This window comes from Centruroides sculpturatus, unplaced genomic scaffold (genome assembly GCF_000671375.1).
Source record: "Centruroides sculpturatus isolate CEXI.00-Female unplaced genomic scaffold, Cexi_2.0 scaffold249, whole genome shotgun sequence".
NCBI classification, from domain to species: Eukaryota; Metazoa; Arthropoda; class Arachnida; order Scorpiones; family Buthidae; genus Centruroides; species Centruroides sculpturatus.
In genome coordinates this window covers 732188-758711 of record NW_019384482.1, presented here as the reverse complement: position 1 = coordinate 758711, position 26524 = coordinate 732188, and the positions used below count along the sequence as shown (strand labels likewise).

At 28.4% G+C, this 26524-nt stretch overlaps 1 protein-coding gene across 1 annotated transcript; it reads left to right on the top strand.

Annotated features, from left to right (window-relative positions):
- LOC111621489 (caspase-like) lies at nucleotides 1-26524 on the top strand. Its single transcript, XM_023363645.1, has 8 exons — nucleotides 1-150; nucleotides 1804-1847; nucleotides 5700-5808; nucleotides 6052-6199; nucleotides 8292-8467; nucleotides 13662-13791; nucleotides 25739-25976; nucleotides 26285-26524. The coding sequence occupies exons 2-8, from the start codon at nucleotides 1804-1806 to the stop codon at nucleotides 26325-26327; spliced, it is 888 nt and encodes a 295-aa protein (XP_023219413.1). The 5' UTR covers nucleotides 1-150; the 3' UTR covers nucleotides 26328-26524.

Genomic DNA, 26524 nt, shown 5'->3' with positions numbered 1-26524 from the left:
ACAAGCACGTGACTCATTCAAGAACCAATCAGCTTGTGAAATAGATTAAATATTTCATACTGTGAGACACGGGAACAAAGCTTCTGTGGTGTTTTAAAGACGTGGGTTGTGTTCTCGGTTCTATTTAAATTAATAGATTCATCTATAAGAGTGAGTATGGTTAATATAATATTGTTTAAGTATCATTTTTATTTTATTATTATAACAAATTCTCGTATTACTTATTTAAATTGATATTATAGTATCACTTTAAATAAGTAATACAAGAATTTATAGTATTTGAAGTGATAATATAATAACATTAATTTATAAAGGTTTATAGGTTTACTTTTGAATATGTAAAGTTTACAGAAATAATTCGAGAATTTATGAATTTTGTTTTTATAATTATTTACGAAAAAATTATTATATGTTATTTTGTCGTTAAATAAACTACCTTTTCTTTGTTTAATGTTAAACACTTTTATATAAATAATATATTTCAAAGTCTAAAAAAAGCAGTTTATCATCTACTTTAATATATCCAATTTTCTATGTTTAACTGTGCTTTTTCATGGTATATCATCTTTAAAAGGGTAAAAGTATTGCATTTTGTGTTAAATATAGTTTAATTATAATATTTTTTATATAATTATTTAAAATATTTTAATATAAAACAAAATTTTTTATTTTTTTTAAAAATTAATTATACACATCTCTGTTTTTAAATATTTTATTTTTAGGATATTATACATTTTGGTTATCAGTAAATTTTTTTTTTTATTGGTGAATCATTGAGATAAGCTAAACTGTTAAAACATTATATAATATGCAAATTAAATCTGTTTTTAAAAAGTTTTTATTGTTATAAAACAGAGAAAGAAATATAGTAAAAACTGGATTCAAAAGTTATGAAATAATATTCTGCGTAACTACAAATAACCTGTTTTCTGGAATAAAATTTGATATATATTAATATATTATTTTGATGCTAATAAAAATCTATATTAATTTAATTAATTAAAATGTATCATTAATTTCATGTGATTCTATTGATGATTTCCTTTTTAATAAGCTTAAACAAACAAAAAGTCTCTTTAAATTAATAGCATTTAATCAATATTCTAAAGTAAATATCTAGTGTTTATGAATACATTTTTCTTCATTCAATTATTTAGAATGTACAGTACTTGTAATGATGATAGATTATAAATCAATCTTTAAGACTATTAAGTAAAATAAAATAATTGTGGAATATTTTTTTCTTATTTCTTTTATATAAGAAAAAAATATTCCACAATTATTTTATTTTATTATAATTTGAAGTTTGGACTATTTACAAAAAGTCAAAATTAACTTTTGAGTCCATCTTTATCCTTATTACACTACCATAGAAGTAACAGTCACAAAAAATTTTCTGCTTTGAAGAACTCTTCTTAAAACACAGGTAAAAATTGGTAAAAAATCCCAATGGTTAAAAAAGATCAAGTGTCAGCCTTTCTCTGTAGGATAAAGATGGACTCAAAAGTTAATTTTGACTTTTTGTAAATAGTCCAAACTTCAAATTATGAAGAAATAAATCCTGAGTAATCACAAAAATTGTATTTTATTTTACTTAATAGTTGTAAAGATTGATTTATAATAAAGAAAAAAAATTAATGAACATTTTTATATAAAGTAATAATATTTGCTAAATTAAAATAAATTTAGTAAATAATCATTTACTTCAATTTTTATTTGAGAAATTATATTGGGAGTTATGTTATATTAATTATAGAATAAAATATTAATTATAAGTGTTAATTAATTTTATTATTTTTACAGATGATTGGAGACGGTGATACAACTGATGCTAGAACTGTTCCGGGGTAAATATTATTATATAAACATATATAACATTTAGTTATAATCGTATTATGCATTATAATAATATTCTAAAATATAAGATTAAATTGGATAAATTAACAGAATAGTTAGTTTTTATACATAACTGTTATTTATATATGAAATAATATTTAAAAGAAAAATGTATGTGTAATGTATACAAATAAAAATTTTATTCACATGCATAATACATATTATACAAATTAACGTCAAATTTGTTGTTTCCAATTGTTCTTAACAATTTTTAGTTTTTTTTTACAAGTTGAGAATGAGAAAGTTTCAAAATAAGAGAAAAGATTATTATTTGAAATTTCAAAAACAATTAATGAAGCCATTAGTGTTTTTGAAACTTTTTTGAAGTTTCAAATTGAAAAATGTTTTATAATGTATTTGTTTATAGTTTTTAAAGCAATTCTTGTTCTTTTTAAATTATATTCTTAATCATCTTAATTATAAAATTCTTTTAAAGTTTTTTATTTAATATTAACTGATTAAATTAATTTTTTAAAATAAATTTTTAAAAAAATTGAATTATTATATAGCTAACACTCAAAATAAGAATTTGTGCTTTTAAAAAGTATTAACTTTATAAAGTTTGTTTTTCAAATTTTATTTTTATTACTGTTGAAGTTTTCTAATGCTCTAAAAATAATAGATGATTTTTGAAACAATTTTATTTTGGAACATTTTCAAGGCTTAAAATTGTGATGATAAATCTACAATGTTCAAAAAGTATTTAAAAAAAATTAAAAGCCCAATTTACATTTTTCAATATGTATTTATATAGTCATTATGATATTGAACTCTTTTTGAATGATTCTGTAAAATTAATGCAAATATGAAATAGTGTGTTAATGATGTAATACTTTCATACTTCTTTCATATATATAAAAAATATAATATAATATACACAGTATGTACTGTTTCCCCTTGACTTAAATTTTGATTGAGATGACAAATTTTAAGATGTATTGAGTATAATTAATTTTGGTGTGTATGTGTGTGATTAATAAAAATAATTGCATATCTGTTGTAATAGAAAGATAATTTAATTCAGAAAATTCTTTTCACATGATGTCATCTATTGATCTGAATAATACCATAATTCAAAATACCTAATGACTTTTTTTTCCTCCTATTTTTTTATTAGTGAAATAATGCAGTATTCCTTCATAAATTATTGTTTTAGCAATTAATACAAATTTTTGTAATAAATGTATTCATTATAAATTATAAAAATAGATTTTAGGTGATAATGCTAGATTTTGCATAATTTTTTTAATTTTCTTTTTTTTTTCCATTTAAAAATATCCTTATTTAGTAAATGAATTTTAAATAAATGCAAAATTAAATGTAATATCTGTAAGTATACATTATACAGGATATCCACAAAATAAGTATACAACTTCAATATATATAGTAAAAACTTATTTTGATTATCAAAAGATTCATCAAAAGATCCATCAAGTATTAGTACCATCTACCATGCAAGTTAAAAAAAAACTGAGTGTTTCATAGAAGGAAAAACATTGTTGAATGTGAAAAGAAACAAAAATGGTTAAGCCACAAGAAAAAGCAGCCTGTGTTTTTTGTTTACAGAATCAAAATCATTAATGATAGTTCAACATAAGTTCCAAAATAGAATACAAGATATTATGTATAGGAACAAGATAGCATCACTTATTGAACTCGGAAAACACATTAGTGAAGCCTTTGTCTTGGTTACACTGGACATTCTTTGAAATACTTGGATTGAATTGGACTTTCGTTTTAATATCCTGCAAGCAACCAAGGGAGCACGTGTAGAGATTTATTGACACTTATTAAACTTTCACATGTACTAAGTTCTTTAACATTATAGGCTAAATGAGTTGTTATTTCATGTTTTATTTTTGATAAAAGAATATGAAAGTTGTATACTTATTTTGTGGACCAGTATATGTTAAAATCATATAGATCACATTTTTTCAATATATTTTATTCATATAATATATCTTTTGGTGATGTTTTTTCTTGTATAAAATATTTTTATGTATTATGTTAAACCTTCAATATTTCAATTGTTTGACTTTAAGGCAGTTATTCCTGCACTGCTACATCATTTAAATTACATGACGTTTTGTAATGAGTTTTTTCTTATCTTTCAAACTTATAGTTTGCAAAGTTTATCAATCTACTAATTTAAAATTGATGAGTAATTCTAAATAATTACTTTTTTGTCTTGCAGATTACTTAACATTGCAAACAATAAAGTTATTTCTTATTCAAATAGATTCACGACTTAGATATGTTTAATGCTTTAAATGATTTGAATAATGATTTTTTTTTAAAACTTCTTTTTAAACAAAATAATTTATAAGGATATTTAAAAATATTATGCAATTGACTTATTCAGATTATCTTTTAAAGCTGAATGATACTGAAAGTCTAGTGAGGTGGAAAGACATATGTTACTTATTAAGTAAATGTTAGTAATAGTTTGACTTTTGACTTTTATTATGAAGAAATAATAAAAAAATTTTACTTTAATTTTATAGAAAATAGCAATGTAAGTTCATTATTAAAAATTCACAAATATTAGACTATTTAATTGTAAAAAATTAAGAAATTTATATCTTTAATAAAATTTATAGAAACTAAAGTTAGATAAATAAATTTAATATATCATTAGAAAATAGTAGCTTCTCAGAAATTCAACATTACACTGTGAAGGTTTATTTTAGATTTATAACTAATTTAAAACTCCTTCAATGAGTTGCGTAACTTTCCCAACAAAATCTAAAATTGCATGTGGCAACATCAGTTATGATATTTTATTAAAAACTTTTTAATTATTATATACAAGCAAAAAGCTTAATTTTCAAGATAGAGAAAAATTTCATACAACATTTGTAAATGATGATAATTAAAATCTTTAAGTCTGACCCCACTTTAGATGTGACATGAGATCCCCTCTATCTCCCCATCCCTTGACCACCAAAACTTAATAGCATCAATCCCCTTAATACACAAACCTCCCTTGAAAAATTTCAAAAATTTTCAACAAAAAAGAGTTAAGCTTCAAAGTAGGTGAACAAAATTATGCCCACCCCACATAAAACCCTGAAATTTTTTTGAATTTCTCAGTTTCAAGATCCTGAGTCCAAAAATGTAAAAATCTTGAAGAGTTTTTTTTTTGACTGATTGTCATACTTTCTCTGTTTCATATATATAACAGCCAGGAAGTAAAATTACAAAAATTTATATGAATTTAAATAGTAAATATAGTATTTTATTTTAAAAAATTTTGATTTTTAGAGTACTGTATATAAATATCTTGAAGTATTAATACTTCAATACATTTTTAATGAAACATTCTACTTCATTACAAATTCTATTTGAATATTACCAAAAAAATCTCTTATCAAAATTTTTTTTGTCTGAATTTAAATGTTTCCTATAAAGATGCATTTGAAGTATTGAAGTACATCAAAAATATTCTACGGTAAAATTATTTTTGTGATTTTGTGTTTATATTCTGTATCTAGCAAGCTTATACTTTTTATTAAAGCTTTTATATGATATAATTAGTTTCCTAAACAAATGTGAAGTAACTCATTCTGTACTTGCCATTTATTATTAAATTATTCATGAAAATAAGTTAAAATTTACGTAATCTGATACCTTTTTATAAATTGCAATCATATCATTTGATTTGAGAATTTTAATATCTTTTATTATATAAAATGTTTGTTATAATTATTCACAAATTATTTACTTTATAGTAATTTATAACATAATTCTAATTATATATTGCTGTTTTCAAACTTTAATAAACCAAATATATCTTTTTCCAGTCATGCTGATCCTGGTGCTCATATTGGAGCCATGTCAACAACTAAAGAAAGTGAAGATTATAACATGAATCATCCACGGCGTGGAAAGTGTATTATATTTAATAATAAAGTAAGCAGTGTTTTTAATAATTTTTGAATTTATTTTAAAGGAAATATCAAAATAAAATTTTTATATTTTAAGATTTTTTACTAATTTACAAGAATAAACTTCATTTGCATAAATCATTTTACAGGTTTATTGAAAATATCAAATTTTTGAAAATTTGCTTTATTTTTCATGACTTTATAGAATCAGGATTTTTTTCTTTTTTTAATAGCAGCAATATATGCATGTTATTTTTGTTTCTTTTAGAAATTTGATGCCCATACAAAATTGAACGAAAGAAGAGGTACAGAAATTGATGCCCAAAAACTATTTCATCGTTTCAGAGAATTGGACTTTGACGTTACAATTCATCATGATGCTCCTGTCAAAGAAATGTTAAAAATTTTAGATGATGGTAATTTTGTTTTATCATTGGAGATTATTTATGATTCTTGTTGAAAAAATTAATCATATCAAATTTGTTGGATGAGATATGTCTTAATTATTAAATCTCATTAAACATTTATGATTTTTACTGCATAGGTTTAATAAGACATTTGTATACAGGATGATCAAAAAGTTTCCATTTGATGGTGCTGCAGTGATATGTATGATATGTACTGTGTCCAGTGTGAGCCAATATGAAGTTGGTGATCTAGCAGTGCAAGTAGTAAAGTATTTGTTACACTCAGAGTTGTGTAGTATGTGTAGTACCCATGTTGATGGCATCATTGCTACTAAGTATCTCTAATTTAGATTGTGCTGTCTTGTTCTTAGCTGCAGAAGAACATACACTTGGTGGACATTCATTGCAGAACGGTGAAGATGTATGGAGACATGCTTGTCCAAAGCCACTTTTGTGGAATGGTGTGTGTGAAGTTCTGTGAAGGTTAGAATAAAATGCACTCTCTCGTCAACATTGTCATCAAACAGAAGTTGGACATCCCTGGAGCATCCATTGTAAAGTTCAAAACTCTGATTTTTCACATCTTCAGTTCCCTGAAAAAGTCTCTAAAAGGACTGATCATTCCAGTCAGATGATGTGAAGAGGGGTTGTATTGGACTTTTTTTTATGCAGCAGCTAATAAACTTTTACCAGACAGGCATTGTTAACTTGGTTTGTCAATGGGACAGTTTCCTTAATGCCAGTGGCAATTTCTTCTAAATGAACTTACTAGGCACTATAGCCCTCAAATAGAAATTTTTTGATCATCCCTTATTTTAACCAAAACTTGTATGTAAATCTCTCATGTATGTAATTATTCAAATTTATCACAAAGAACAATAGCATAAAAACTACTAGTTAAATTTTGTAAAAAATATGTCTTGTGTATTTTGATTTGATTTCTTGTTTTAAACTTAGTCTCAAATTCTAAAATACAATTTTATAAAGAAAATGCAAATATTATTCTTTAATTAAGGTTTGTTCTTTCAATTATTAATTTAATTTTAACAAATATTGATTTCAGTACTTTTTTGGTTGATTGTGTCAGATATCATTTCTTTGGGTAATTAATTTTCTATTTTAAGTGGCTCTTACAAGATTAGTCAAGTATCATGCTATTTAACATGTAATTACTATTATTATTATTGCAATCAAAGCAAAAATTGAAAAATTAATAACATCAACAAATGCAAAGTGCAGATTATTCAAAGAATTTGAACAAACTGTTGATCATATTCTTAGCTGCTGTGCAAAAATCACACAACTTGACTGTAAGCAATACCAAAATACAGTTGAAAATAATCCTTTTGGAACATCTGCCAAAATTATCTTGTACTGACTACAAAAAACTGGCGTGATCATAACAAAAAAGTTATAAAAAATAAAAAACTGCAGATCCTGTGGGACCTCTGAAAACAAAAGTTCTAGCACATAATGCATCAGATAAAACTGGTTGAAAAAGTGCAATCATCAACATCACCATGCCAGGAGACTCCAGAATTAAAGAAGAAAAAAAGATTGTAAAATACCAAGATCTAAAAATAGGAAGTCAAAGGTTATGGCACAAATCAGAAGTTGTGGTACCCAATGGGCATTAGCACACTGGGTGCTGTTCCAAAACACTTGGCAAAATCACAAAGTGCTATTGTAATTTTCATGTCTTCTATCAGCCAACTACAAAAGAACATGCTGCTCAGTTCTATGCATATTTTATGCTAATATATTACTACATCTTAGATTCTTAGGAAGAATCCAATGAGTAAAAAGGCCAACATCAGCAATACATCTGGCAGTTGAGAAACATAACAGCAACAATAATAATCCTGAAAAGTATTTCTAATTTTTTTTGTAATTACTTCAATTGAATTAAAAATTAACAGCATAAAAGCAATTTCATATAAAACACATCTTGTCTATTAAAAATTGCTATCTGTATTTTGTTATCTTGATTTAATTGTACTGTACTTGTATAAACATTATAAAATCTTAAAGTTAGTTTGATTATTTTCTGAAAATAATCTTATTAAGTATTGAAAAATTGAAATTTATATTTTTATTGCAGCTGGAAAAGAAGACCATTCAGACTGTGATTGCTTTGTTTGTTGCATTTTGACTCATGGAGATCAAAATGTACTGTTTGGAAGGGATGGCAGGTTTGCAACAGATAATATTTATGCACCTTTTAAAGGTGATGTATGCACATCATTAGCTGGAAAACCTAAATTATTTTTCATCCAGGTAAACTAAATTTCATTACTTTCCTTTTAACTGAAAATTGTATTTTATGAGTGAAATAAAATTTTTTAAATACAAAATTTCAGTAAAAATACACAATGATTATGTGAGGTCAGCTGGGGTATAGACTATAGTTGTGATTCATATACCACTTACTCGGCGACTAGTTGTTTAACCAGTCCTTGGTTGTCAGAAAGGGATGGCTTCTTAAATTTGTTCTTAGGAATAATGAGTGTTGAGGGACTTATATAAATAGATGTAAAGATGTAGAGACGGTGATTGTAAGATCCTGTCTCCAGTCAGGACTTCCTGACACCAGTTAAGGAAATTTATAATATGTGCCCTAACTGGCATTTACCTTTATTTAGAAATATCTGTGACATTCGAGTGACAACGTCCGGGAAAAACTAAGGGGTCAACTGTTGAGTGAGTTGGAGTGCATAATGAATAAGATTGTTTATATAACAATAAATTTAATTTAACTAAATTATAAGAATGAATACAAAGTAAAATACACAATTGAATAAAAATACATTAAGTGGAGTTACCAATATTACATTTGGGACTTATCCCATAGGGAGATCAAACTATCTGACTTAAATCTAAATTTAACCTAATTGTGCAAAATCTAACACTTATGCACAGAGAAAGAGTTCATCTATAAATCCATACTACCTTCAAGAGAGGAAATTCAAAGTTATAAGACACCTATATCTTCTAAGACTGTTTACTTCATATGGCGAATTCAACTTAATCACCCACGATCTGCATAATTTCAAATAACACTTTTTATATGGCCAATTCGGGCATCATCTTAATCGTTGTCAAACTGCCAGGAGTGGTGGGAAAATGTTCCTTTTATATGAGTTGACAGCCTAACAGACGGCCAAGTCTTGTGTGCAGCCGCGTCTGACTCAACTTCCAAGTTGGCCGTAGGAAAGGAAGTTTACTTCCTTTCATAAACACAAATATCAACATTCCTTGTGTGAATTAAACTATTATTTTTCTATTTGAGATTAAAACATTATTTTTCACAAATAATTTCTTTAGAACAATCCCTCTCTATCAGGATTCTCACAATTAGAAAACTTGGAAAATAATTTTTAGAATTATTGAATCTGATTTTGTTAGTTAGCCTGTTGGCTAAAACATTATTAACTACAGGACTCAAAATGTAGTGTTATAAATAAGCTTAAGTTGATAAAATTTTACTTTTTTTAACTTTTTTGAATGCTTATATTTTATATAAAATAATAAAATCAAATTGAAGAATTTTAGTGTCTTTTTGTAACATTTGTATTATTCTAAAATTGTTTTTAAAAATAAATTTAGTTCATTATCCTTAAACTTCTAGTTATTATTAAACACTAATATATTTTCTTAAATGTGTTTATAAACACATGTTATTTAGCTCAAGTAATTATGATTTGTGTAAAAGAGTTTTTTTTATTTTTTAAAAGTAAATTATATGTAATGTTAATATAGTAGGAATAGGGTTCCCAACTCTTCTGGCTTGGCAGGATTGAACAGGAACTGTCTTGTCTTGGAAAAAATTTTTTCTTACATCAGCACAACAGAAATCCTGGATTAAAAATTTTTTGAGACTAGTAACATGTTTGGGAATAGATTTTTCCATACCAGACCTTCCAAAAAATGAATTGTATGTGGTAGGCATTTTTATGGATCATATTTGTTAGTACAATATGAGAATGCTGATTGGTCACTTAATATAGTGGAAATTTCAGAGTGCAATGCTTTCTGAGCATTTAAAGATATTCAAGATATTCTTATCTTTAGTCATTGTTGAAATGATCATGAAAGTTATGAAACTATGTAGGCCTAATAAGATAGAAATTTCAGTTAGGTTTAAATAATAAATGGGAAGTGGATCTTATTTCTTAGCTGTAAGTTGTAATAATTGAAACAAAAAAACATAATGGAAATCTATATGCAAATATAATGTATGTTTTGTATGCATTGTGTTTTTGTAATTTATATCCTAATTGTTGTATGTCATTGGTTATATGCACATTTGTTTCATATTAATGTCAAAAATACCCAAAATTGGGAAAATATTTTAATTATTTATAAATTCAAAATCTTCATTATCCCAGCAATTTTTATTTGAACTTAAAGATTTTTGGTAGTGATGTAACAAATATTCGGTTACTATTTGGTATTCGGCTGAATACCGAATATTTAATAACTATTCGACCGAATACCTAAAAACAGGACTAAGAATTAACAAAAACACAGTAAATTAATCATTTTGGTATTTATATTTAATGTTGTTGGGTTAGTGTTGTTTGTTTATATTTATTTATAACTTATAACACGCACAAAATAAAAAAAATAAAAATATTAGTCACATGTATTCACAATTTATAATTATAAAGATCAGCACACGTACACACCTATTCNTTTGGTATTTAGATTTAATGTTGTTGGGTTAGTGTTGTTTGTTTATATTTATTTATAACTTATAACACGCACAAAATAAAAAAAATAAAAATATTAGTCACATGTATTCACAATTTATAATTATAAAGATCAGCACACGTACACACCTATTCGTTAGAGAATCGTCGCACACATGTGAGGGTCTGACCATGCCTATCCTTTTTAAGTGCTCGTCTTTGCTCTTTCCTTTCTTTTTCCTCCATCTCTCTAGTCCACGTATGCCTGCCTATGCATACATCATAATACGTGCTCATGATACTTTTGATTCGTCACTTTTCCGTCATAGTTTTTCCATTTTATAATTACGTGACTCATAGCCTGGTGATAACGGAGAAAAGAGACAGCTAGGACGTCAGTATATGTCAGTTACGATTTCACAGATTTGAGACAGCTTGGTAGCCCAAATGGTCCCAGGCTTTCACCCATGCACGCTAAGTGACTTTCATTACAAGTATTTAGCTTTCTGAAGTCTATGACAACAATTGTTTGGCATTGACGGCCGCAAATTTTGTGCCAATAAGCTGCTTTGACTTGTTTGATTATGTTATCAACTCAATTTCATATTTATTTTCAAATTTTCACTTTGCAGTTCTTCTCTGTTCTTTTTCTATTATTTACATGTGTAGGTCATTTCATTGTTATTCACATTTGATGTCATCATTTATCGCATACTGCCATGACTCTCGTCTGTCCACTACAACTGTCAAGAATTAACACGATTGGCAAAGCGTAGTGACAGTGGGCCAATAGAGAGCAGGGTCTTTGCCATAATGAGGTTTGTGCACCAATTTTCTTACATGCATTAATCAAGCTGAATAGTTTGGCCAAATACCGAATATTTGGCCAAATATACTATTCATTGCAACACTAATTTTTGGCCTTTAAAGAAGGCCGAAAAGGTTCATAGGTTGGAATTTGTAAGTGATTGGTTTCCTTATTAATAGTTTAAAGAATTTAAATCTTAACAATAGTTATAATAATCTTCTTCAAAATGAAGCTATACTAAATTTTCATAATCATAAAATTCATAGAGAAATAAATTGATAATACAGAAAAGATAGATTAGATGACCAAGGGGTTAACTGCTTTCATGGGAAATGTTTTGAATGGAAATACCACGACTTCTTGTTTGCATCAGAAGTTCGTATATAGTTAATTGGGGCCTCTTGCCCTTAAGGTTTCCATATCTGGTCTCGTCTTTCATCTAACTAACTCAATTCTCAAGATTAAGGAAAGACAATCAGACAGACTGATGACAGTAGGAATTTATAGGTCTACAATTTTTTCAAATTTCAGCCCAATTAGTGAAACAAGTAACATCATTAGTTCTTTGCTGGAATTAACTGGAAAAATGATACCATGCTAACCTAAATCAAGTTGCATTCTGTACAAACATCATATTAATCTCTATATTTATCTTAAATAAATTAACCAGGAATTTGTTTTTCCTGGTTGATTTGAGATAAGTTTACCTCAATTTTTGTCATCTAAATATGGTATTATGGTGAGAAAAATTGAGATTTTCTCATCTCAAATTCTCTCAATTTCAACCAATTAAAAGAATAATATCAAAACAAAATTACTAGATGGTGATTTTTTTTTTAAATGTTAATAGGGCGTTAGTATTGTTCCTTCGACTTAATGTCCTGTTAAAATCAACAGGGTTACAACTAAATGGTACAATTACTCACTCCAACGAATTTGTTTCTAAAGTTACCGCTTAATCCAGGAAAATTATATTTTACTAACTTAACTTCCCGATATATAATTAGTAAATTACAAATTAAAATATTCATTAGACAACTGATTTTATTGTAACAGAAATATTTATTTAGTAAAGTCAAAGCCGGGTTTACGTATAAGCTAACAGAGAGAGGCCCTAAGCAGTAGCTTGTTTAATTACTGCTTAGAGCCTCATGCAACGAAGGGACTCTCTGTTCTCGAAGACAGTTAATACGTATTTCCCATTTTTATTTGATGAAGGGGGAGGCCTCTTGTATGTTGTAAGCATAGGGCTGCAAGTGTAAATTAGACTCTGAGTAAAATACGATTACATTACGCAGTGAATAAGTTTCTGACGAATAATACAGTAATAAACACTAAATTTATATTAAAAAAATAAATTATTGGCGAAATATTTAAAAACAATTTTAAATATTTTCTTATGGTAGAGGAACATTTAGGTCTATATAAATTATATAGTACAAATACAAATATTCTGAATATGTATTTCATGATTGTAATTTGGGATATCGTAAAAATCAAATATAAAATATTTGATAATAAAAGTATATAATAAAATCGCTTATCAGGAAAAATGGCTGATAGGATTATATATGATTGTTAATAATTTACAAACACATTTTCATAAATAAATTATTAATAAATAAATATTGATATCACATTTCTCTCTTTAGAAGTGGATCATTTAAGGATTAAAGCAGGAGTGTCCAACCTTTTTGTTTTTCTGGGCCGCATTGGAAGAAGTCAAGGAGTTTTGGGCCACAAGTATATATAATATATACTTGTGGCCCAATATACAAGTATATTTAAAAATTAACATGTCTAGATTATAATAATAAGTATTAAAACTTTATCAAGAAAAAAGGATATTTTAAAAAATTNTTGTCATAATTTTTAAATTAGTCTTTTTATACTTTTAACATTGTTTTAAGATTGATTTTTCCTGCAGAAATTAAAAAAATTAATAGATATATAATTTTCTGTTTTCTTTTAGGCTTGTCAAGGTGATAGATTGGATCATGGAGTTTTACTTGCAGACAGTTTAGATACAACTGATGGAATTAGCCAAGTTTATAAAATTCCTGCTCATGCAGATTTTCTAATAGCTTATTCAACAATTCCAGGTAAAGAATTTTGATGAATTTATGATATTCTTTTATATATGTTAGGATGTGCTTATGTAAGGATATACAACAGTGGCGTGCCATCATTGGAAGTGGTGGAAGCACCGCTTCCCTTGTATTTTCTAAAAGAATAAATACATATTAACTTTAATTATATGAAAATAATCGCACAATATTTTATTATAACCGCATTATGTATCTTATTACAAATTTCTATACATGTGAAAAAAAAAGATTGCTACTAATATTCGAATATACAATAGCAGAGTGAAAGCGCTGTATTGTCAGCTTCCAAACAGCCAGATATGCACATGTGCTTTACAGAGCATCAACATCACCCGGTTTAGCTGGTGGGAGCCTAGGACCTCGGGTGGATACTACACATATAACACTTCCAATTCTATCCAGGACCAGTTCTGGGATGTTAGCTGCCTGCCAGCTAGATATTTGGCCACTCTTGCCCGATTATGTGCATCGTGAGTAGATTTATAATTTAACCCAACTGATAAGAATTTACTGGTATGTTTTTATAATAGTTCTGTATAGTTGACAGGAGTTAAAAAAAATCCATTAAAATATTTGATATTTTTATTCCGCTCTTCCATCTTGCATTACTTATGGATTTCAATGTTAAACCAGTAATATTACGATTTTGTATGTCCCATCTATAAAGGGATATAGAAAAAAATGTGTACAATTCTTGTACAATGTTAAAAAATTAACCGTTGCTTTGGTAGCATCATTTACAACTAAATTTAATGAATGAAGGAAATGCACAAGGTACAGAAAAAACTCTAGAATTTATTTTCCTTACATTTACGATTTATGTATTTGTTTGTCATAAAAATTTGTCTTTCCACTTTTTCCCCGAGACTACAAATATTAGAGTACAAAGTAACCGGTTTCGACTTATTTCTACTTAAGAAGTAGTTAAATAATTAAGCGATTAGGGAATTGGGGACAAATAAAACCCTGCTGAAAGAGCCAGAATTTTACTTAAACAAAAGCTTAACCGAGTACAGTGTGAATTGATTTCNAAGTAGTTAAATAATTAAGCGATTAGGGAATTGGGGACAAATAAAACCCTGCTGAAAGAGCCAGAATTTTACTTAAACAAAAGCTTAACCGAGTACAGTGTGAATTGATTTCATCGTAATATTAGATGTAATAAAGACAGAAATTTTTCCAGTTCAATGAAAGTGACTAAAAGTTGTAAATTTTGGAAATTTCCATGGACATCTGGTCCTAAAACGAATTAGTTAGAAAACAAATGACTATTAAATTTAACAAATTTAGATTTTTACAGCTATGGCGAGAAACGTTTAAAATGTACAACCCTGTCACGTCTTTTGAGATATACTAGTGATGCAACAAAAGAGGCATTTGACATTAACCTTGGTATTGGCACCCTCGGAATTTGGCACACACCACACACCTAACAAGACAGTCTCTGGCTTCATCCATGAGCCACTGGTAGGGAGCCATTTTAACTAAGTGGATTGTTTTAATATTTAAAATGTAAAGAATATTTTATGTTATTTTTATGTACGTTTCTTCACAAAACTATATTGAATTATAATTTCCTTTAAAAGTATATTCATACAATTGATTATTTTGTACCAGGTATGTATAATTGTATATCCATCACACATTTTATTTTAACAAGTAAGTTTTTATAATTTTATTTTTAATTTTAACCCTTATATTATGGCTAGCAATTTAGAATGTAATTCTGATATTGAAAATTTTTTTAAAAAGTTTTGTCTTGAGACCAGGTAATGAAAAAGAAAACATTATTAAAAGAGAAAGATCAATGTCTAAATTAAATATAAATACGTCAACAAAAAAATTTGTTTGACATTTTCACGATAAAATTTATGAAGATGTAAAATAGCTTTGTGGATGCATAAAAATGCAAAAATTTGTTTGTTAGCCTTGCCTATTATTTTCAAATGAAATTAGTGTGTGGAATAAGAATGGCTTTGACAATTTAAATAATTTGAGTCTTTTGCTGGCAAAAGACATGAAAATCATAAATCTCGCATCGATTCTTTCTTAAAATTGAAGCAATTTGGAAATCAAAGCAGAATAGAATTTAACATTAGTAAACAATATAAAATAAATATTGAAAATTATAATGAAGTTACGCTAATAGATATATTATATTTAAATTTAGTAGATGTTATCGAAACAAGAATTGGCATTTAGAGGGTATAGGGAATCTATTGAATCTAATGTAACAGAGGTAATTGTATTGAACTTCCTTATTTATTAAGTGCGTTAGATAATCTATTAATTAAAAATACATTTAGAGAAGTCTAGGGTTTTTACTGGCTTATCGAACAAATGAATATGAATGTACCCTAGACCATCACTGACTGACTGCCCCTGGAAATTGGCTTCTTACAGAAACAGTTTCCCTATCATCAAATGTCACGGCACGCCACTGATATACAACTAAACAATTACCATAAATTCCTGTAAATAATCAACTCTTTTTACATTGAATTTTAAACATGCAATAGCTGAATTATCTGCCAATTTTAATATACAATTACAAACTTATCCAACTTTCCTTTATCTAAATTTACAGAGAGTATATCTTTAAAAATGAAAAATCTTATTGTGAATTATATTCATTTGCCATCACAATTCTTTTGAAATCACTGAGACTTGTATAGGCATTAGTTTTTAGTTTTTTCCCTTCATTTTTTCTATCAATCTATGCTCTGATATTAGATATTCCTACTTGAATTTTTTTTATTGTGAAAATATATTTTTAATAACTTTTTCCATATCTGTATAATAACTGAAACAACCTACTTATATGCTTTGTTCTTTACAGTGAGTACAAGCCAAATGATTTACTCTCCAAGTAGAATCATTAAATATTATCAACATTAAACTTTTTCTATTTAATTTTAGTCTATTTTAATACTTTTATCAAAAATACAATAATTGTTTCATTTCTATTTTATGTCCTTTAAAAATTATTTGGCACTTAATGCATTTTAGTCAGTTCTGTCTCAAATGTTCTGTTTTACTTATTTTATAATCATTAATTCATTGTAGATATAAAATGAAAGAAACAGGAACTGCATAATTTTTGAAATGGTCTATTTTTGAAGCTTCAAAAATTTTTTTTAATGAATTTTAATATAATATACAGATTAAGTGCATTGTAACATCATTACATGCATGAGAAACAAAATTCCATTTGAATATGTAATGAGATGCAAATTATGCAATTAATATTCAAAAAAATGGCACAAAAATTGAATGATAAGACAACTTCAATACATTTTGTGATTAGTTCAGACAGTAGTACAAGCTGCAAATAAAGTTAAATGAGGATTTGAGGGATTAACTGCACATTACTGCAAGAGTGCAGATTGGATTTGTATAATGAAGGAAAGTTTTTTGTTTTGTTTTTATTCTTTCCATTCTATGAGCACTAAAGGATTTTTTTTAGTCATATACAGCCTGCAATGGGGACAGGCAGCTAGTAAAGGACTAAAGACATATCTGGGACACATTACCCCCCCTAAAAATTACTGGAGTTGCTCTCCTAAATTTGATTCAATTTTCTCTAGAGCAGTAGGCTGATGTCTAGGAAAGTACTGTATACTGGGACTGGCAATTTGTCTATAATGATATTTAAGTTGATGACCTGGATGCCAATTCATTAGGATTATGATATTACTATGATTGAGACATTGGTCTACTAAGTGAGATTTATGAAGGTGAATATTGACCCTTATCAATATGACATGATATCAAGAACAAAGACTAAGGAATAGAGAACAATAACATTCCAAAATTTTATTGCAATATATATCTGAGTTAAAATAGCTTTTGAGAAGTCGTGTGTGTGATATGCCACCCATATTGCTACATCTAAAACTGCCAATTTCCAAAATATGAGGTGATATTGTGTTTCAGGCTGTCTCCATACCATTATTTATTGATAATCAATTTGAATGTTAAATTGTGACTCATTGTAAAGAGCACAATGCTTTGACTTTCAATCCAATTGCAATGTCCAATTGCAACACCAATTCAAATGTGTTCTTTTCTAGAAGGAAACTAAAGGTCATTTTGCAAAGGCCATGTTCACACTGCTGGCAACAACAAGTTACTGTCATGAGACTTTTTTCACAAATATAGGGAGTTCTGAAGGAAACTGCTAAATAGGTTTTTATTGTGCATTCAGGAGCAAGTAATAATTTTCTAGATAAAACATTTTGCTATTTTGAAATGGTTTCAAAGGAACTTCCTTCACTCTTATTAATATTTAATCATTGGTCTACCTCTGATCTTACCTAAATTGGTCTATTGCTTTCCATTTCATTTGTTCACTCAAGTGAGATGAAAAACCATCATGTAAAGGTTTCTTGAACTTTTCTTTATTTCATATTGAGCCTTTTAAAACTATTTCCTTTACTAGTAAGGCCACATTCACACTGCTGAAAACAACAACAAAGCCAATGTTTTTATCATTTGTCTTTGTAAAACATTCACATAAGTTATCATTGATCTTTCATCCTTGTCATTTATCATTCAAAAGTTAGCCAAGATTCAACATTTGTCATTGTCATAACAGTATTGGCCAATCAATGCAAACTTCCCACAATTCTTTGAACAAGATGGAAGAACCACTAATCTATTGTTTAAATGAAGAAGAGGTTCTATGAAACCTAATAGATGGTCAAGAGTATTTGGAGACATATCAAAGAATTTTAAAAATTATTTTCATATCTGTTAATCCTAATTCCTGAATCTAAGATTCAAAATTGCCTTGATTTTTCCCTCAGTATGATGGCTATGATTCACAATCAACATTTTGATATTTTCCTTAACAAAAATAATAAATTCCACTGTCAACATTGAAGAATTAACATTTTACTGTTCATATCCTTTTTAAACCAGAGAAAGAGTCCAGTCTAAAAGTACAGAAATTCATGGAATTACACTAAGCCTAATGAAAATTGCACATGCTCTAAGACATGTTTCCAACTTATTTTTATCACAGAATCCTTTTCACCTCACTAAGAAATATTGGAACCCTGACAGTTTTTAATGATTATAGATAAAACAGCAAATAGAAACACCAAAAACAATTTACTGAAAATGCAAAAAAAAAACCAAATTAATAATGTAAAACAAGTGTAGGAATTCTCTTTTCGTCTTCTCCTACTTAAGCCTAATTAACTTCACTCGTACTACTTAGTCTGATACAATACTAATGTTTAATCACGACACTAGACATTACAAATGGCGACTTATAACACTAAATATCAGACTTGAATCATTTCCGAAATTCTTTGTCTCAGAAAAAAGGGAGAAAGTCCCATCTGGACTCATCTTCTATTGTTTTTGCACCCTTTTCTTTCTCTCTCTCTCTTTTTTTTTTTTTTTTTAACTCTCGTCTCTCTTCTCTTGCAAAGTCGTGCCTCGTCTCACTCTTGTCTTGCCGGCAGATGATGTTCCGCTCTCCACACAAATATTATTACTTAATTGAAATGTAAAGGGTTGAACTTTTTCTTTCAATATTTTAAACAGTGCTATGCCTGAATTTATACCTTTTTGTTTGTATCTCCTTTTAGTCTCCTTGTGACTTAACATTTGAAGTACTTGTTACATTTTTCTTCAAAACTCTTCTCTAAGCCAATGTTCTGTGACTTTTTAATTTGAGGTATATACAATACTAAGCACTATAAATTTATACTATTCCCACTATATTTTTATATAAAAAATATTTAAAATATCACACAACGATTGCAGTGCAAAATTCTAATAATGTTTGACTGATATGCCCGCTTGTACACTATACAGTTGTGCTTCAACACACTACTGATGATGGGACATTAATCCCTTGGACATTTCACGCTTGTCTGACATGAGTGTCCTGTCATTAGTATTATAGTTTGTACAGTACAGTACCATCAGGCATAGGGTTTCTCAAATGAGATCCTGGTTGTTATTTTAACCCAGGAAATTCTTCTTATCCTGGAAAATCCCACAAATTTCTTAAATTCACTTTTTTTCTTATTTTGTGTTATAGTTGAGGAAATTTTGCAAATAGAAAGCATAATTAACCCATAAACTGTCAGAATATATTTGTATTTATTAATTTTAAATCTACTTAGTTTTTTAATTTTTGTTCATTATGGCATGTCACAAGTGGTCAACAATCAGTACATAGCTTATTTGTGGCAGGACTGAAAATTCTTTACTTGTCAGAACCTGTAATATCTGGAACAATTGTGCTTATGCTGTCTTAATTTTTAACCATGCCCAGTAGATTCGATAACTGCATAATGCCAGGTTGTGCAAATTGGACAAGGATACAAACGAGTACGAAGTTTGCAAGTATGAAGTTTTTCTTCATAAACCTGATTATTAAAGCTAAACGAATTATCGGGCTATAAGCTTGATGCCGCTATTAAAGCAGCTGAGGTAGACAAATCAAGAATACTAGACAGCAAAAGAAGTACTACAATGTCTAAAACGAACTTGAAATCTTCCAGGCTACAAGTGAAAAAAACATAACATCTATCTTCTCTTAAATGCATTAAAGATGATTCCACTAACATCAATTAAATCGGAAAGTGCATTCTTGGTAGCAGGATTTTTCATTACTAAAATAATAACCAGATTGAGTGATCGGAGTATTGACCATCTTTGGTTTTCAAAATCTTATTATAAAAGTTTACAATAATATTTTGTATTATGTTTTACTTAAAAAACGAAAATTACCTTTTAAGTTAGAAGTTTCATCTAGATTCATTTTTTTAAATTTTCAACTCAATTCAAAGCATTTTGTTGTATGCAGTTTCCAGCAAACTTTAATAAATTATTTCTATTTGTGAAAATTTCTACATAATTCAAAGGTAATTTTTAATATATATCTTATACAGCATTATTAATGATTTTAGAGGTTGCAGAATGTATTAAATTGCTTCAAAAAATGAAAAATAATTATATCTTAAAAATAATTAATTCTGTCCCAGGATTTCCCGGGAAACAGTTCACTTTTATCCCTGAATCCCGGGACAAGCAAAAGACCGGGAAATGAGAAACCCTAATCGGGCATCTGACTGGCCACTCCCATCATTAGATTCAATAGGCTTCTGCTGCAGATATTAACGAATTAAAGCATATTTAGCGATTGTATTATTATTTAAAGTTGGATATATTTTTAAGTTTAAGTTAATGAAAACCTTAAATATGATAAAACTTATCTTTAGGTTCATTCAGTTACTGATAAATTGCTTCCCATTGTTTATACAGCATGTGTATAAGACATCATAAGTGGCTCAATCTAAGATTAGAACAATTACAACCTCACATCCCAAATCTGCATTGGCATATTCATACATCATTAGACTCAACAGATTTTATTGTGGAACCCCAAATTTTATTGGCAGAACACAAGTTGGGAACCCCAGCTCTAACTCAAAAATTAATGAGTACTATGAATGCTTTGGCGATGAATGAATACAATGAAAGACAAGCTGCTGTTCATCATTTCAGATCTGTGGTCATTGTCATCAGCAGTGTGAATGCAGCCTAAGTTGCTAGTGTTTTGCATGCAGAACTGTTTTAAGCAACTTTTCATTTCAAGATTTATTAATTACAGTATTGATGCTGAGTTTAAAATACTTTCATGCATTTGTCATTATCAAATTACCTGATAACTTTAGATCAGATTTCTTGATATTTTTAATTATTAAATAGTAGCCTTATTATAGCACAATGTTTTTATGAATGGTTATTAACTTCTATGAAATAATGCATTTTCTTCTTTTAGGATTTTACTCCTGGAGGAATACTTCTCAAGGGTCATGGTTCATACAGGCTCTCTCCAGAGTGTTAGAGGAGCATGGAAGAAAGATGGACTTATTAAGCATGATGACAATTGTAAGCCGGATAGTATGTTATGATTTTGAGTCATGTGTACCAAATGATTATAGCATGGACAAGAAAAAACAAGTGCCTTGTATAACTTCTATGCTCACTAGGAAAGTTTATTTTCCAGANCTTTGTTGGAGGAACCATAACGCTATTATTTAATCCATGCTCCTCCTTATCTACAACCAATCGCCCACTAAAAGTGGAAAGAAAGAATTTACAATGCAATAAATATTTGAAAAATTAATGGAGAAATTATAATACATTACTTGGAAAACTTTCGCGAAATTTTCCATTAAATAAACAAATTATCGCTTCGAAATTCGCGGTATTAAAGTTATTAGTATTTTGTGTAATGAGGGCCACCCGTAATTCGAATTCAGAATTCATTACTGTGTGTAATTCTTTTCTCTGAGATTTTTCGGTTAAGTGCCAATCACAGAGGAGAACAATGGTGCTCTATCGAACTTTGATTATATATAGAGGAGGTATGTGTGACTTAACGATGGACCCAATAACATCACGACAGAGATCCATAGTTTTTAATGGAGTCGAAGAATACGTAGCCGCCTGTAGCTTTTCTACGTGTAGATAGGTATATAGGCTATATAATTATCATCATTGTGTTACACATATGAAGTGACCATATACTCATCGCCTAAACAAGGAGAGTTTTTAAGAATGCGAGAAAAACGTGTCTAAAAATGACTAAATTTAATTTTAAAAATCCAGCAACGAGTTACTTAATTTTCCCGGCAACATTTGGTGGCTTCATCCGTTATGATATTTTATTAAAAACTTTTTATATTTTTAACTATTGTGAAGTGGTAAAAAAGCTTAATTTTGAGAGTAGGGACGAGTTTTATAAAAAATTGTAAATGCTTACGAGTAAAATCATTAAGTCCGATCTTACTGGCGATACATGACCCCCCCATTCAAGTTGAAAATTAATTTTTTAATCCCGGGAAGAAGGTAAATGAGAAGTTTAAGATTTGATCAATAATTTAATGAACAACTAATCATGTTCAATCTGGTATTCAAATTAAACATAACACACTTGACAGTTTTGCAATTTTTTTTTTCGAATAAGTTTAATTAATAGATTTTTACGGCTTACACATTATATTGTTATAAATTAGCACATTTTTAAATCATCTAAGTGTTTCACTCAAATTTATGGCAATAAAAATATGGCTTGGCACAAAATTTATTCACATTTCTATACTGGTGGTAAACTTGAAAGACTTTTCAGTATCAAACATGGATCTGAGTGGTAGAAAAGTTGTGTGAAAAGTGATCAGTGGATCAGTTAAAATAAAAAATGACATATAAGTCTGATAATTTAAAAAAAAATCATCAACTTTAAAGAATGCAAAAGATTTTTAACTAAATCAGAGATAAAAATATAGTACAACCTGATGTATTTGAGGTTCCACATTATTCAACACAAACCTGTAGATGAATTACTTTTACCACCTTTACACTACTTTTCTTATACTGTAATTCATAGAAGAAAGTGAAAAATGGTTACATATTATAAGATGATATATTTCTCTTACATTTTATGGTATAACTTCAATGAGACAAATTCACATTAAAATGTAACTACACTAATACACATTTTTAAACTTAGAACAATAGTACATATTAGCTGTATAATGATGTAAAAATTATTGTTAAGATTAAATTCATTAAGCTATAAAAAGAGACTTAAAAGTAATATACTATATAAGTCTCTTATACAGTAGAACCTCGANCTATTGTGGTAGTAGAAAAGTGCGGTGAAATATTAATGTCGTATGGGCTACCTAGACGATGTATTAAAATAATTTAGATCAAAATTTTATTAGTGATAACAGCAAACAGATGATATAGACATGATCAAGTTTACAGTTACAACTGGGCTCGTCCGTATGGATAAACATACGGACGAGCCCATTTGTCGATCCAAATCACTTCTCGTCGATCCAAATTAACCTGAAGTCAAAATAAATTCAAATTCTAATTATACGGGGTTAATTTCTCCGTATAATTTGAATTTATTTTCCCCTTGTTATACGGGGAATACAGGTGTATAATCCCTATGTTATACGGGGTGTACAGGCAACCCCCGTATGACACGGGAGTTACGGTCCAAAAAATTACCCTGTTATGCGAATCCGTGTTATACGAAACAACGAACTAGTGCGAAAAGGGGGTTTAGGTTCCAAAAGTTAAAAAAACGTGTTGTTAAATCCTTATTTAAATCGGATATATTATTCATTTTTTTCATAGATAAAATACGTATTTATTATTTAAGTAAATATTTTACCAGAGGATTATTCATTTTATATGATGATTTCAGCATGAGCATCATCAGTTTGCGGGTGCGTTCGTTAATAGCGGTCGCTCTGCAACGGGAGTGCGCTGCTGTTTGTAGGCATTTAGGAACGACGGTGAAAGAAAGATGGCGGCGCCCATACTATCGATAGTATCATGATGGAAGAATCTGTAATTCTAAAATGAGCTTTTAGAGGCAAAAGAAGAGTCACAATTGTAAAATTTAATCATTAAATGGATTATTTGTTGAAAGAGCATTCAAAGTAGCCACGAAAACAATTAGAATGCTCGCGCGGAGTTACGCGGAGGTATAAAAGAACGCACCCTTTATTACATTTTATGTTGTACGAGGGTTTTACTCAATTCTCGAACCGTGTTAGAGTGAACCCGTGCTATAAAAGCACCGTGTTATACGGGGTTACCTGTACTTTTGTTTTTTAGAAATGAGAATCTCAATATAAATAAAATGTTACATTTAATATAAGATATTAATAGTTGTAATTTAAATCTAAATACCTTTCAATATATACTCAGATTTTTTAAATACTGAGACACACACACCTTATGTCTCTGAGAATCAATATTTATTGTTTTACAGATGTTTTCAATCTGATCTACAGACCATCGTCAAGTATTTTGAATTCTCTGGAACGTTTTTTGTATTGGTTCCAGGTTCGAACGATTATGAGAAAAGAAATTAAAATTTTCTATAACTGTTTCGAACATCTCGTTGAAATACTGTATTAAGTTTATTGGCAAAACCTAAACTAAAGAAATCTTCGCTACCGACAGTAAATTTAGGAAAAATACAGAAATTGAAAATATTAATCAGACAAATCAAATAAATAATCGTTTATTGAAAAGAAATAGAAAAAAACTGGTAGGAAAACTATTAGATGTAAATAATCAAGATAAACCAGAAGAATCTCTTAAATNTTTTATCCCTGAATCCCGGGACAAGCAAAAGACCGGGAAATGAGAAACCCTAATCGGGCATCTGACTGGCCACTCCCATCATTAGATTCAATAGGCTTCTGCTGCAGATATTAACGAATTAAAGCATATTTAGCGATTGTATTATTATTTAAAGTTGGATATATTTTTAAGTTTAAGTTAATGAAAACCTTAAATATGATAAAACTTATCTTTAGGTTCATTCAGTTACTGATAAATTGCTTCCCATTGTTTATACAGCATGTGTATAAGACATCATAAGTGGCTCAATCTAAGATTAGAACAATTACAACCTCACATCCCAAATCTGCATTGGCATATTCATACATCATTAGACTCAACAGATTTTATTGTGGAACCCCAAATTTTATTGGCAGAACACAAGTTGGGAACCCCAGCTCTAACTCAAAAATTAATGAGTACTATGAATGCTTTGGCGATGAATGAATACAATGAAAGACAAGCTGCTGTTCATCATTTCAGATCTGTGGTCATTGTCATCAGCAGTGTGAATGCAGCCTAAGTTGCTAGTGTTTTGCATGCAGAACTGTTTTAAGCAACTTTTCATTTCAAGATTTATTAATTACAGTATTGATGCTGAGTTTAAAATACTTTCATGCATTTGTCATTATCAAATTACCTGATAACTTTAGATCAGATTTCTTGATATTTTTAATTATTAAATAGTAGCCTTATTATAGCACAATGTTTTTATGAATGGTTATTAACTTCTATGAAATAATGCATTTTCTTCTTTTAGGATTTTACTCCTGGAGGAATACTTCTCAAGGGTCATGGTTCATACAGGCTCTCTCCAGAGTGTTAGAGGAGCATGGAAGAAAGATGGACTTATTAAGCATGATGACAATTGTAAGCCGGATAGTATGTTATGATTTTGAGTCATGTGTACCAAATGATTATAGCATGGACAAGAAAAAACAAGTGCCTTGTATAACTTCTATGCTCACTAGGAAAGTTTATTTTCCAGAAAAAATTAAGTAAATAGTTTATTTAAGTTTTCCTAAACTGTAAAGAAATATTTTTACAAACTTTTTATCAGTTTAATCAGCTTTGTTATGAAAAATTCTAATGACAGATCATAATACAAATAATGTATTATTTTCATATATTTACTTACAAAATATTTTTTTTATAATATAAAAAAAATTTTCATACTACTATGAAACATTTTCACTATTTCCATTTTAATGATATATGTAAATAAATTTTTAATTAAAAATTTTAGTTTGATTTTATGTAATGCACTCTGGCATGGCTGTAATATTTCTTCAATAATATATTACAGTACATCTTATAAATCATGGTCAGACTGCTGTGATGTGCAGTAGCAAATAAGTCTGTTAATATTTGATATGAAGAGGATATATGAATTTAACAGAATCTGAAGCACATCTCACCTTGCCAATGTAAACTCTAATGGAACTTTGGAGAACATACAGCAACAACAAAATTAAGAAACCTATAATAATAATTGCTGAAGAAAAATTTCTGTAGATAATACAAAAAATCAAGACAAAATAAAATT

What these genes read in the sequence shown, in the direction of transcription:
- LOC111621489 (XM_023363645.1), top strand. Translation starts at nt 1,804, where the DNA reads ATGATTGGAGACGGTGATACAACTGATGCTAGAACTGTTCCGGG. An exon ending in CTAAATTATTTTTCATCCAG is followed by an intron (nt 8,468 to 13,661) that starts GTAAACTAAATT and finishes GTTTTCTTTTAG; the next exon opens with GCTTGTCAAGGTGATAGATT. An exon ending in AGCTTATTCAACAATTCCAG is followed by an intron (nt 13,792 to 25,738) that starts GTAAAGAATTTT and finishes TTCTTCTTTTAG; the next exon opens with GATTTTACTCCTGGAGGAAT.